Source organism: Sinocyclocheilus rhinocerous, unplaced genomic scaffold (genome assembly GCF_001515625.1).
Source record: "Sinocyclocheilus rhinocerous isolate Xijiao unplaced genomic scaffold, SAMN03320098_v1.1 scaffold362, whole genome shotgun sequence".
Taxonomy (NCBI): Eukaryota; Metazoa; Chordata; class Actinopteri; order Cypriniformes; family Cyprinidae; genus Sinocyclocheilus; species Sinocyclocheilus rhinocerous.
The window spans coordinates 1,401,960-1,416,180 of record NW_015639507.1 but is presented as its reverse complement, the minus strand read 5'-3'; the positions used below and the strand labels follow the sequence as shown (position 1 = coordinate 1,416,180).

General features: G+C 38.3%; 1 protein-coding gene and 1 pseudogene across 2 annotated transcripts; one reads left to right on the top strand and one right to left on the bottom strand.

Moving 5' to 3' along the window:
- The first annotated feature begins 1,156 nt into the window (after window positions 1–1,156).
- LOC107751221 (kinesin-like protein KIF17) lies at window positions 1,157–6,983 on the top strand (annotated as a pseudogene).
- Window positions 6,984–8,160: 1,177 nt separating this feature from the next.
- LOC107751195 (specifically androgen-regulated gene protein-like) lies at window positions 8,161–13,425 on the bottom strand. Of its 2 annotated transcripts, XM_016566844.1 has the most exons (4): window positions 12,962–13,425; window positions 11,559–11,737; window positions 10,717–10,915; window positions 8,161–10,637 (listed from the first exon to the last, which is right to left on the bottom strand). In XM_016566844.1, exons 2-4 carry the CDS (start codon window positions 11,661–11,663, stop codon window positions 9,457–9,459), a joined length of 1,485 nt encoding a protein of 494 aa, XP_016422330.1. In that variant the 5' UTR covers window positions 11,664–11,737; window positions 12,962–13,425; the 3' UTR covers window positions 8,161–9,456. The 2 variants fall into 2 exon arrangements, with proteins under 2 accessions (XP_016422330.1, XP_016422331.1); XM_016566845.1 differs by lacking the exon at window positions 11,559–11,737.
- Window positions 13,426–14,221: the final 796 nt, after the last annotated feature.

The window sequence follows — 14,221 nt, the reverse complement described above, 5'->3', positions numbered from 1 at the left end:
GCGGTTTTAAATTTGATTGTGCTGGTAAAAATTGGCTTGGGCGGGTGAACAAAATTTGGGCTGGTTTGGGGTCAGTTTGGCGGTTTTCAAACATATAAATTGCATAGGCTAATTGTTTAACAAAACAAGCCCAAGTATGTATACTGCATCCAATCAGTCATCATAACGTTACTACACAAACACACACGCACAGCAGAGGCGCTGGTGCTGATGTAAACGTCGACAGCCGCACTTATCACGGGGGCTCAGCAGACAGACGTTATGATTCAAGGGTGACAAGTTAATCCTTGAAAACTGCTAAACTTGATTAGTTTTGACTGTGCAAAGTTCTGTATTATGTTCTACAATAGGAACTTAACAAGAAGCTTCCTCTAGTTCTGTGCTTATCTTATTTATAATTTATATTAGCCTATTTTGTCGTCAATATTTTGTTTTAAGGAGTTAAAATGGCCCTTATCAACCTTGATTTACATATTCTATAACATTATTTTGACAGTTAAAGTTTTGGGCGGTTTTTGGGCGGGGTTTTGTGAGCTTTTGGGCTGGAAATCGTCCATCCAATCTGGCAACACTGGCTCTGAGGGCCGGCATCAGGTGAGAAAGCTAGTGAAACGTTGCACGCGCAAAAGAGAAGGTCTGCACAAATCCAAAAACTTATTTTAAATGCAAAATTTATTTTCATGCGCTCTAAATACTTTCTTCTTTGTGAGACAAACATTTTCTCCACAAAACTCAGTTGGCGTGCGTGCAAAATACACTTTTGCAGAATTGTGGCAGAGATGTAATCCCATAACAGTCAGGCTGGGAAACAAGAAGAGCGGTTTATCTGAGGTTGATTTAAATTTAAAATTATTTATTTTTTATTAACTTAATACATAAAACATTTTGTTTCATTTTTGTATTGAAATGTACACATGTAAAAGAATATAAATGAATTAGATTTTTATTTTTTTTGTACATTTTTCAATAGGCCTATATAATATAAAATAAGATAAAAATATATATATATTGGATGACAGTGTTCGTAAGCGTTGTTTCTAATAACAGAAGAGGTGCTTGTCTTACTGAGATGACCATGACACACCGCAGTCTGATCTTTGGAGTGTTATTTCCATTTCTGTTCAGTCGATAAGCAGTGACCACACCATCCGTCCAGATGGCATCAGAATCCGTGAAGGTGGTCGTCAGATGTCGACTCCTGAACGACAGAGAGAAGGCGATGAACTGTAAGATGGTGATCTCGATTGACAGCAGTCATTGTCAGTGTTTTATTGAGAAACCTGGAGCCACGGAAGAGCCGCCCAAACAATTCACATTTGATGGGACTTATTATATGAATGAACCATTCCACTTAGCAGATCTACAACGAGATCGCATATCCTCTGGTGGAGGTAATATTGATTTATGTCTGTGGGTGATTGGTGTGACAGCTAGAGCCTCAATAAGGGGCCCCTAACTTTCCAGTGTGCATGCCCATAGATATGGTTATCTGATCCCTGTTGTCTCTTATCTGAAACAGAACACCATAGAATTTAAATCAGTCACAGAAGTAACAGCCCTTCCTTTTATTGATTATTTACTAGATGCCTGTAAGTTGGGCCCTTTAGACTCTAAATATTAAGCTTTGAGCGCCTGATAGTCTATCTATCTATCTATCTATCTATCTATATGTCTGTCTCTGTCTAGCTGTCTATCTCTCTGTTTGGCTGTCTGTCTTTATTTTTGCATTATGCAATAATCAAATATTATACAAATATTTTGTAAACGGTGTAACTGAGGGCTACAATGGGACAATTTTCACTTATGGACAAACAGGAAGTGGAGATCTTTTGGGAAAAGAGACCAAACAGAAAATGGAAGTACGTTCTCACTAATCACACAGCTCTTTGTACATTTGAGTACATGTACTGAATGTCTCAATGCTGTGTGTGTGTGTTTAAGCTGAAGGAGCATCCCGAGTGTGGTGTGTATGTACGGGATCTGTCCATGCATACGGTGCACAGCGTTGGGGAATGTGAGCGGATCATGGATCAGGGCTGGAGGAATCGCTCTGTGGGATACACACTCATGAACAAAGATTCATCTCGCTCACACTCTATATTCACCATTCACCTGGAGATCTGCAACACAGGTTGGTGTCTGAATCACACATATTAACTAAGTCCTACATGCATGAATGAGCTTAGATGCTGCTGGTGAAGAACATTTGCGTGCTGGGAAGCTCAAACTCGTGGACCTTGCAGGTAGTGAACGTCAGTCGAAAACTGGTACTACTGGAGATCGCCTTCAAGAAGCCACCAAGATCAACTTGTCCCATTCAGTCCTTGGCAATGTTATATCTGCATTGGTGGACGGTCGTTCCAAGCACATCCCGTACCGTGATTCCAAGCTTACTCGTTTGCTTCAGGACTCACTGGGTGGAAAATTATGACAATTAAAACAATTATAAAGAGAGCATCAGTACTCTACGCTACGTCAACCGCGCCAAGAGCATCCAAAACCGTCCACGCATCAATGAGGACCCGAAAGACGCCGTCCTGCGTGAGTATCAGGAAGAAATCAAGAAGTTGTGAGCGTTAATCTCCGGGCAGCTGGGATCTGCCAACCTCAGCTGTAAGAAACACAAAAATTGTTTAAATTTGAATGTTTGAATAGCGCAATGTTGAATTTTTTTTGTCTGTTATCAGGACTTTTGGCCGGTCAGAAGTCAGGAGATTCTCCCACTGTTCTGTCGCGACCCCAGAGCAACACATCAGAGAGTGAGGCAGAGAAACACAGGATAAAAGAGGTGTGTACAGATTTAAAGTCAGTGGAAGACTATTAAATGTGTGTCCACATATGGATGAGATCTTCACATCAAAAGATGAAGTATTTTTGAGGAAACTTTCTGTTTGAATGTGTTGATTGGTTTTAATCTTGTGAAACCAGATCTCATAGTACAGTAGGCCAATACATTGGCTTTTCAATTATTGCAAAAAATCAGCCCAGACGTTGGCTGAAAGTCTGATTCATATGGCACACAAAATTAGAAACGCTTCAGGAGTTTTGAAGTCGTCATAGGATTGGTTGAATTATACAGGATTTCTGAGAGACGTGTGTGTCGCGTTCTTTAATGTTCCGCCTGGAAACAAAGATGGCGTGACGCCAAACCCCCTCATGGAAGAAGAAAGCTGTCGTGTTTACAACTGTGACAATGAGCGCTTATCAGGATCAACTAAATGCTGGATTTTTAAAAGTATGTGAAATATTTAAAGTTCGCGGCATAGACTCTTTAAAATACGTCCAAGAAATTAGCACACCAATCTGTTATTGTGGCGACATTTCCACACCCCTGAACATGACGCGGCACAAAGCGAAACATGATTGGTTGTTTTACCTGTCAGTCATATGACCTCTTGGGCGGTCCTTGGCCATTCAAAGCGGCTAAGGTTCCCAGACCTTCTGCCATCAGTCTGAACGGTCTGGCTACACAAGACTAAATAATCACTAACTCATCCAGTTTGGCACTGTTTTTGTTTTCTTTCCTGGAGCTCAAAATATGGAGTATTTGGTTTTAGTAATGCCAAGTTCATGGGTTCAGTTCCCAGGGAAAGCAAGAACTGATAAAAGTGTATCTTGAATGCAGAGTAAATCCCTTTGGATGAACGCATCTTGCAAATTCATAAATGTAAATGTACATTTAAGAATATGAGATGAAACTGTCGAGGCTACAGGCCGAGTACGATGCTGGACAAGAGTCCAAAGTCAAACTCCAGGAAGACATTGCATCCTTGAGAACATCATACGTGACCAGACTCTCTTCTCTGGAGAGGCCCAGAGCTAGTCGAACACATGCCACTGGTAATGTTGAAACTACAGTTTCCTTTACATCTAACTGTATATCTTTTTAATCTGGTTGAATCTTCTTGCTATCTCTCCTTAATCAGGTGACCCTCATGTGGACCAACATAAAGAAGACCCCATCACTGCACATGTGACTTCACAGGAGCAGGCGAATGTTGACTACACTGTACCCGAGGTGCTTTGATTTCACCTAAAACTGGGTTTTTAATGGATCTCACAAATCTAAATTAACCTTTTTTTTGTGTGGGAGAATCCGTCTTGTGTCAAAGGAGCTCACAGTGAAGAAAGTTTGGTTTTAGATGTGGTTGTGGTTGCCACACCCAGTCAACTGGACCAGAAGCATGTTTTAGAGAGGTGAAACTTCAAGAATTACAGCTTAAAAATGAATGTGTAACTGCATTAGTTTAACAAAACATAGAGACTATTCCATCTGCAGACAAGTGGTACTAAATCTTTTCTCAGAACTAACTTCAATCGTTGTAATGACTGAATGTGCTTTCTTTCTTTAAAGTAAATGCCAATTGATTGCATGTTTTGTTTGGGATGTAATGCAGTGAAATAGACTTCAAAGAGAAGCAGACTTATTTATTGAGATGGTAGAATTCAGGTTAATTGGGACTTCCCAGTCATCTCAATGGCAAAATGTGTCCCAGTTTACCTGAATTCACCTTTATAGCTATAGAGATGACATCGATAAACAGAGGATAAATATGGAGGTGATGTACTTAAAAGCGGTCTCTACTATATTTTGTTGGCTGAAAGGCTGCAGCAGCTGGAGCAAGAGTTTGTGGGTGGAGAGCAGGTGAGGAACGAGGAGCTGAAGCAGAGACACAGACAGAGGAAGACTATGGCTGACCAGAGGAAGAAGCAGCTAATCGAAGCTCTGAGCCAAAGCAGTGAGGACAGTGACAGCGTGCTGCTGAATGTATACGATTCCATTCAGGAGGAAGTTCATGCCAAGAGCAGACACCTGGAGAATACACAGAAGAAGGTGAGAGCTTTCAGTATTTGCATAGTATTTAGTATTCACTCAACATTCGACTGTTACCTAACATGTCTCCATTCAAAAATTATGTCACATGAAAGTTGTGGAAACAAATCTGCTGTTCTTGGTACAGCAATTACATCATAAATCAAAATAATTTATGATATACACAGAGCCGATCCTCCCTATACGCAAAATACGCAAGCTGCGTAGGGCCCCCGAAACACCAGGGGGCCCCCTTACTCTCAAAGATGATTTAATTTTAGTTTCTTTTTTTAATTTGGCCAGCGTTTATGAAAACATGAATGATCATTTATTTTAATGCGGTCCGCTGTTGCCCTTTCTACGTAAAAATCAGTCAAATCATGTAATGTGAATGTCGTACAGTCTTGCTCGAAACGAGTTGAAAGCGTACCGAGCCACGGAAGAGACACTGTTTCTCAAGCGCTTTCCGCGAGTGTGATTCGAGACGGAGTGAAACACGGACAAATTAGTTTCATTCATTCATTCATAACCACTCATACCCCACTCCACCGCCGACACAGTTTTGCGCAGGGCCCCCAGAAGTCTAAGATCGGCACTGGATATACAATTCATAGATACTAATCATGGAAGGATTGCCTTTCGGTAAGATGACAGGAACGAGTGGTTCCATCATAAGCCTGTATAAAATCTCAAAGACAACATACACAATGACCTGAAGGATATGTGTGTTCATTCAAAGAAAGGTTTTCCTATGGATTAATTAGAAGAGTCCATTTCTACTGTGCACTGTGTCTTTCCTATGGAAATTGTAGTGAGAGGGGTAATTCTCAACATGCCATTAGGTCGTAAATGTATCTGGTCTAGCAAAGGTGTCGTGGTTGCCATGGGGACCAGGGGGGGCCTGGTGTCGTTGCAGACATCCTGGCACCCAGTTTATTGGGTGAGGGGACTGTGACGATTTGTTAATCTAATGAATAACTGATTTGTTAAATCAATGAAAAATTGTGTGTTTGATTGGTCCAGATGCTACACACGCCCCCACATATCTACATCACTATGTGGGAAGATTTGCATAACACCGCCCAAATGTTCACGCAAAGAAAGAAGGCGTAACTTTTATTCTCACTGTAGTATTGTTGACGCTGCAGCCATGTCGTGAAGACGCTGTGTGCTTCGTTGTGAAAGCGAAACTACTTTGTTGGGCATAGAGGAGAAACAATAATGTACAGTATGTGGAAAATAATGTGTTTTTTTTTACTTTAAACTGCATAAACACATTTCATTACACCAAATACACAAAATAATGTTCTTTTTAGCAGCATCATATGACCCCTTTAACACCATTCAAACAGGAGTTATGACACTTAGTTATACACAGATACACAACAAGTATCCCAATACCAGATTCATATGCCACATTCAGTAATAGGATTTTAAACACTTGAAATTGCTAGCTGAGGGTCAAACCTGGATTAAAGCGATCCTGTGTTAACTTAAGTATTTGCTTATTCATGTTGTGCATGTATATGCATATTTATTTAAAGTCTTTTCATTACTCCAGTTAATTTTAGTTAAATTTACCTTCACCATTTGACATTGTATAATGTTTTACTGAAACTAAACAAAGTGTGAAGTTTATGTAACAAGTACATTCAAGTATTGTCAAGTAAGAATCAAGTACAAGTACATTCAAAATATTCAAGTGCATGAATATTTAATGAAGTGATCATTCTTTATTTTATGATTGGTTAACATTCTAGCGCTAATGCAGTGCAATTTGGTGTTAGCACTGTAAATGCTCTAATCATAAACTAGGGTTAAAAGTGGTCTTGTCCCACTTTAAAAACTACAAAATAACTTTGAAATGTTCTTAACCCAGGGTTATTGGTAACCCAGGGACTGATTTAATTAAAACCATTACATATTCATATTCACCTGTTTCTCCCATGCAGCTGCTGTATGTTTATAAATGATGCTAATTCTAATCATTTTTCTCACAGTGAATTATTCTGGTTCAATCGGAAATGGTCCAATCCACCAGACTTCCGGTGCGTCCAGTTTGTCTCCTCTAAATGTGGAATCTCTCCTCCCACGCCCCCCTTCCGTTTGGAGTCCCACCTGCACCCTGCAAAGTAAAACGCAAGAAGAGCAAGACGCTCATCCCAACTGAGGACAACTGACAGGACACGGCTTTACAAATCCCTTGTATGAAAGCCTAGAACTTATATCTTTTTAAGCTGCTTTTATCTGTTTTTAATTCATTTGTTGGTATATAAAGCCATATTTTTGTTGTATTAGTGATTAATGACAAACAGGGTGATTTTGTGACCTAACCACTTTCAATTCTGAATGTCACATAACGTGGCATGTAAGCGCTGTGTAAAACATGGGAATTTTAACTAATACTACCTGAAGTAACCGAAATAATGCTACCTAATGTGCTGCACTGTTTTTTATTTTGCACTGAGAGATTTCAGCACAGAAAACATACTTTTTGTGGTCTTTTAATGTCTGTTGCTGCTGTCTGTCATTAAATATTTTTGTCCTGAAAAGCTGGTCTAATTTCATTGTCTAATGAAAGTGTCTAATAATTGGGGATGTGGCTGATCAAATTCAACATAGGGACCATGTTAAACAAAGTACACTTTCATGTGAGTGTGCATTTGTTCCTATGAGCCAGCATTAACATATCACATTAGCCATATAAAATAGGTTGCAAATGTTGTTCAGTGTTGTTTAAATTCTGTCTTTGATTTGCAAAATCAAATGTGTCCTTTTAGTGCACATTTTGATGATTTCACCTCATGCAGCCAGACTCAAAACAATAAGGTGTGATAAATGTAAGTCCTAGCTTTGTACAATGCATATGATATGTAAAAAATATATGTAAAATACCCATTCACTCCAACATTAAGCAACTGAATGCTAGTTTTGTGTATTTCTGCGACTTTGAAGCCCCAGAGAAGTAAGCCAGTGGAATTCACTGTAGTAAATATATGTGTTGTAATTACAGCATCGTTACTGCCGTAAAGCAATCCGCCCTTATCGCGGAATGCATTTGTTTAAATAGATGTAACCTTGATTAAAAACCCAATAGTTATAGTGACCTTTGGCCAGCAGACAGTAATCACTGTAAGCAAAAACCACTCAGTAAAAAAACACTATCACGCTGAAGCCAAGCTGAGTATCATTTGATTCATTAAAAACATTATAGTTTCAAAGTTCACAATATATAAAACAATGCATTTAACAGCAGCGCCTCACCTGATATCTTTTTTCACATGTGTTTTATTAATCTAATCACATTGGGATTGAACCAGTTATATTTTTCACAATGTTTTGCTTTCAAACATGTAGTTAAATAGTTGGTTAATCAAAGCACAGTGTTTGGACTTGGATACAGTTTAAGCATAATATCCTGCTATCTGATCATACAGCACAGCAACCAGTCAAACCTGAAACCAAGTAAGACATATCATGCTGAAATTATTGCTTTATTTGTGTGTTCTGTGGTTAAAAATTACCGTAATTTATGGCTGCTTTCCATGTGAAGTCCATACAAACAGAAGGAACCATTCTCAGTGTAAGTCATGAACTAGGTCAAATTCTGAGATAAAGAACTTTAATGACAGATGAATCTGAGAGGCCAGGTAACATGAACACCAGTCTGTTGGTTGCAACCCAAGATAATGTGCTAATCCACTGAAGTGCTGTGTCAGATCTCACTGACCGGCGTGTAAAATGAGGAGTTTGACTGATAGCTGATCTTTGGGAGCCTGGGTTCCTCAGGTCCAACAGTCTCTGGTGGAGCAGACATACTCCAATGTATTAAAAAAAGGAACAGGAAAAAAACAGGAAGTGATTTTCTGAAGCAACTGATTAGCAAAACAGGCATAATTCATAAAGACAGATTAGGAGAAGGCTTCCAATGGCAAGATCAAAGAGTAATTTAAGGCTAATTGCTAATCTACTTAGATGTAGTTCGAAATCAAAAAGTATCGAAAGATACTTCGGTTCACCTGGAAAAGTAAACATACAGTATCATCTTAATCTTCAGTGCTAAATTAGGCAAAGGCATCCAGGTGTTATAGTCAATTATTTAGATTCAGTAATTAATCAACTAAAAGTAAATTGCAACACTGTGCAATTGAAGTGAACTGCAATTTCTTTGCAACTAGTGCTATCAAACAGAACTGAAAAATAATGAGCATTGATCCATCAAATGCCCGAAACTCATGTCATTGGTTGAGCTAATGTCGGTCAGGATGTTTTTACAGTTTTCAGAAGAATCAGCCTACCAGTGGCTTTTAACATTATAAAATTGCATACTTTTATTATTCGGTTGTTAAGTCTGACGTCATGTGTCACAGTTTCTGGGTCCAAACGCTCCTTCAGATGCCAAATGCAAACAACAAAATCTCCACACAATCTTAGCAGGCTAGAGAGTGATTCATGTTTTAAAAATTGTTAAAATACTGGTGTCCGGGATACCATGAGGCCAGAGGTTGTAGCATACACTGTGAGAAAAAAAATAGTGCTCGTATTGCAGGAAATCGTATTCTTACTTAAATGGAGAGGAGGTTTGGACCCGGAAACAGTATTTGACGCATCATGACTTGCAGAGAACATACAGTCAGCAAATTTCAGTTTTTCAGCAATCCTAGTTTTCGTAATGCCTCTCTCCGATCTCTTCCAATGCTGGGAACCGGCACGTTGACGCCTTTGGAACGAGATGATGCATGCAATTCCGTTTTTGTGGATACCGATTCATTAGAATCCATTTGAGTGTCTGCAAAGTGGTTTTTGGGTCCTACTGTAGAAGAACCTGATTGGTGGTTCTGAGAAATTGCATTCAAGACTGTGATGTTAGAACCTGACAGTACAATCCCAGTGTGTTCCAGTGTGGCAGATGTCCCGGTTGAAGTCATATCGGCATTTTGCGGAGGAGATGAAGCTGTAGAAAGGTCACACCTTTGGTGGAGAGTGCTGCAACTTTGTACTGGCTGGTTTATTTGTTCTCCAGGTCTTGCAGGAACTCTTGGAGCAAGACGTTCACTTATGGTCTGGTTTTGCTCTTTGTTTGCTGGGGACTGTGAATGCTTTAGTTGTTGACAGATTGGGTTCTTTGCATCCTTAAGGAGACCCAGCTTGCAAAGAGCCTCTACTCTTACTTTCTCTGGGTTCATTAATTTATCTACAGACAATACCCCTGGGTAAGGGATGGTTGAGTTGATCTTGGAGTTGGAGTCTCCTTCCTGGTTCATTGGGACTTTGTGTGGGGTTTTCATTTTAGGTTTAGGGGCCACAGGTGGAGGAGTGGGCTTGGAGTTCCTACTTGTCATGGCCTGTGAGTTCTGGGTATGAGTTTGGGATGTAGAGATGCTTCCCTCGTGATCTTTATTTGTAGAAACCTGCTGTTCTTCGGTTTTGGCTTCAGTTGCATTGGTTCTCCGCATTGAAGCACTCTTGCGCAGATGGACCAGTGCTTCATACGAGAGTGGTCCTCTACGTGCCACGTTCTCTGGCTGATGATTATTCTGTTGTTCTTCCGCTGTATCTTTACTGCCTTTGATTTTATATGGAGGTGGTATCACTACCACACTGGCCTCTGAGGGAACTCGTAGAACTTCTTCTTGGAGCTGGTTACTTTCACAAGCCACTTTGGGTGCGGTCTTTTTCTGGGATGCAGCTAATTCAGGTTTGGTTTGGATACGCGAGTTATGGTTTGCAAGGACAAATGGAGTAGGAACCATATAATTCAGAATTTCATTTTGCACCAAGCTGCTATATGACAATGGACCTTCAAATTGGCTTTTGGGCACATCTACAAACAATAAAAGAATATTTTATTTCATTATCAGCAATAGTTAAGAGTTATAAATACTAAAGGAGCATCAACACACCTTGAGGGAGCTTGTTGAGTCCTGTCGACGAGGAAAGGTGGGCTGCTTTGTTAGCTACATTTCCCCGAGCTGGCAGCTGATCAGACTCGTCATTGGATAGGCCACTATCATCCTCTGTATCCAGTGACTGAATGGTCTCCTCTAGGTACATGAGACAAGCCCTCTCCTCAGCAGAGAGATACTCCATACTTTCATCACTCTGAAACATAAATTGTTCGCATTTGTGGACCAGCTTTAATGTGTGCTCATTACAGGGATAGTTCGCTCAAAAATGAAAATCATCTACTCACCCTTATTTTGTTCAAAACCGGAATGACTTACACTCTCAGGAAAAAAAAGGTACAAAAGTTGTCACTGGGGCGGTACCTTTCAAAAGGTACAAATATGTACCAATATATGTACCAGATACTAATATGTACCTTTAAAGTACCAATATGCACACTTTAGGGGTAAATAAGGTACAAAGGTGAACCTTTTGAAAATGTACCGCCCGAGTGACAGATTTTGTACTGTAACTTTTTTTCTGCCTTCTTCAGAACACAAACGAAGATATTTTGAAGAATGTTTCTGTCCATATGAAGTCAATGGGGTCCAAAACAACCCTTCATATCTCAAAATATCTTCTTTTGTGTTCCAAAGAAGAAAAAAAAGTCATACCGGTCTGGAACGACATGAAGTAAATGATGACAGAATTAAAATTTTTGGGTGAACTAAACTCTTTAATATTTTTTATCAACATTTCCTAGACACACACACAATACATCAAAACAACTGAAGATGTAGATTTAAATGTATTTGATAACATTATGTACAGTATGTCTTCATAAAAAAGTATATCTTACAAAGCATGAGTTGAAGCTGACCACACTGTCACAGCTGCCATTACTGTCAATCTCGCCCATTGTGTCGAGGCCATTGCCATCTTGCCACATGTCACTTATCGGCATTTGCAAATTATGGAAACCTCCACCCTGATATGAATTCAAAGTTCTTTAACAGTGTTGATGAAACTGCATTTCCCCTAAAAGTAGAATAAAAAATGCTAATGAAGTGTCTTGATATTTGCAAGCATTGGTAGTAATAATAGTGGAAATTGTAGATCAATTAAATACAATCTTATACCAAAAAAACCACATAAGAGCCAGCAATTATATTAGTATTTTTGTGAACGTTATAATGTTCAGATCATGTGAATGAGATTACAAGCAGGTGTTACACTGAGCTGGATCAAGTCCGGCATGATTGGAAGATAGTGAATCAGCTGTTTAAAGATAAACCAAGCTTTGTCCTCCAATTCAGAGTTTAATTGTTTAATATATTGTGCTTCAGAAGTGTTTCATTTATTCCAGCTTCCACTTACACCAAAGATCAGTAAGAACAATGCCAATTCACTTTGTTTTATTAGTTGTCACATAAAAGGCTCTCAGTTGTAAATTTGAATATGACGTGAATGATGATAACGCTTTTTTCTTTCTTTCAGTGATGGATTGTATTGTGTGATAATGCAAATGTAACAGCAAACAGGTTTTCTTTGTGGAGAGATGAATGGGCCAGTTGCAGTCGGATAGAAAATAAAACAATCATCAGTACAGTATGACATTTGTTTTCAAATTATCATTATATTTTAAAAGTTGAACTGTAATATCGAACAGTAATCAGTAAACCATAACAATGACTGTAAAAAACAATGTCCATTTCCACAGACATAATTAACCCACTGGCCTTTTTTATATATATAATCTATAACCTTAATAACATACTAATCAAATACTTGATTCTTTTTGTAATTGCAACACCGACTTTGAAATATCATAATGTCTTTTATGCTGTTCTAGAGAAATCATACCCATCTATAATCATAAAAACACTGAAATTACTTTATTATACATGTATGGCCTGTATTACACAAGAAAGCACACTTATCTATGTTATCTACTCTAAGGGTGTGTGAAACTATCTGTGTCAGACTACACTGGAAATTAATTCACAGTGTTTAACACCTGGGTAAGTAAGACTAATATAGTAAATAATATTGCTGAACAATCTAAAAAAAATGAGAGCGTGTATGTTAATTAAAATCTGATTTCAATTGATACATTTCAGCACATTATTTACAATAGCATAATTAATTTACTATTCATCTCTGCTTTAAATTCTAGAATTATCTGCCAGCCTTTTAATTGAAATCTTAAGAATACTCATATGCAGAAATAAACTAATGAAGCATGCCTTAATAAAAGTTTACCTTTAGTGCAGAAACGAGATGGCAGCCCAGCAGGTTCACGTGCTTCTTACAGTGTCAGTGCTGTGAGGTACAGTGAGGTGTCAGTACTGTACATAAAGAAATCTTCGACCAATCATTTTCGTTTCTTTCCTGCAGCAGCCAATCAGAGAACAGACCGGTGAGTGTAGAGCAAAAAAAAAAAAAACGAACGTTCGTATCAAAATAGTCGCTTAGTGACTGGAAAAGACATTATGAAAGATGCGTAAGTACACACTTAACTACACACAGTACTTCTGTGCACACGCCTGGAATGACAAACACACGATGACAGAAAGTGTCGAGAGAGAGGATCACCGGCAAATCCTGTTTAATCGCGTTATGAAGGGTTTCTTAAAATAACATTAGTTTAATCCCCGTCAACTGGAACTGATTTGATCTGTTTAACTGACTGAGATTCATTATGTTTTCACACCACATACAAGCGATCAGTTTTATCATCTATTTCTCAAAACTAACTAGTTTTTATGGTGCTACTAGTCGTAACTAGTAACTATTCGATCGGTTTTAACATTTATTTCTTAAACCTATCTAGTTTTTTATGGCACTATGCTCATGCTACTAGTAACTATTCATTAGTTCTTATTCCGATCTGATAGTATATATTAAATTACTCACCATTGTTTAGTCAACACCATTTAGAAACTAAGAAATACTATCTAGTAAATGAAATAAAGGATTAACTATAGATTATATATTAGTAATTCTAAAACAAGTACTGGTAACATAAAATAGATACTAGTTAAAGAAATAAATGCTGAAAGGCATATGCAAACAAGTCCGCATTGGGTTTCCTGTTTCAATAGCAATTGTGGAACAATTTGCTTGGGAAAGTTTAATACTGTCACTAACACTAACTAATAATTCAATCTTGGCAGTAGTTAGTTAACACTAGTAACTAACTACTAATAACATTTAGTTAAAAACTAATTAGTTAGACAAAATAAATAATAAATAAATCACACAAGGATATTTATGTATATATCAATTCAAGTTTATTTATCATTACCCAGTATAACCAGTGATTTTGTAGCAATGAGTGCTGTACATGCAGTTTCTCACTCAAAGTTACCTTAGTGTAGATAAAACACTGATCACGGCCATTTAGAAAAGTCACTGCAAAATAAAAATAAAAGTCCTTTGCACTTACAAATGGCACCATTTCTTCAAAATAAAAAGGCTGCAAACAAGTAAACAACAGTGTGGATATTACCTGACTGAAAA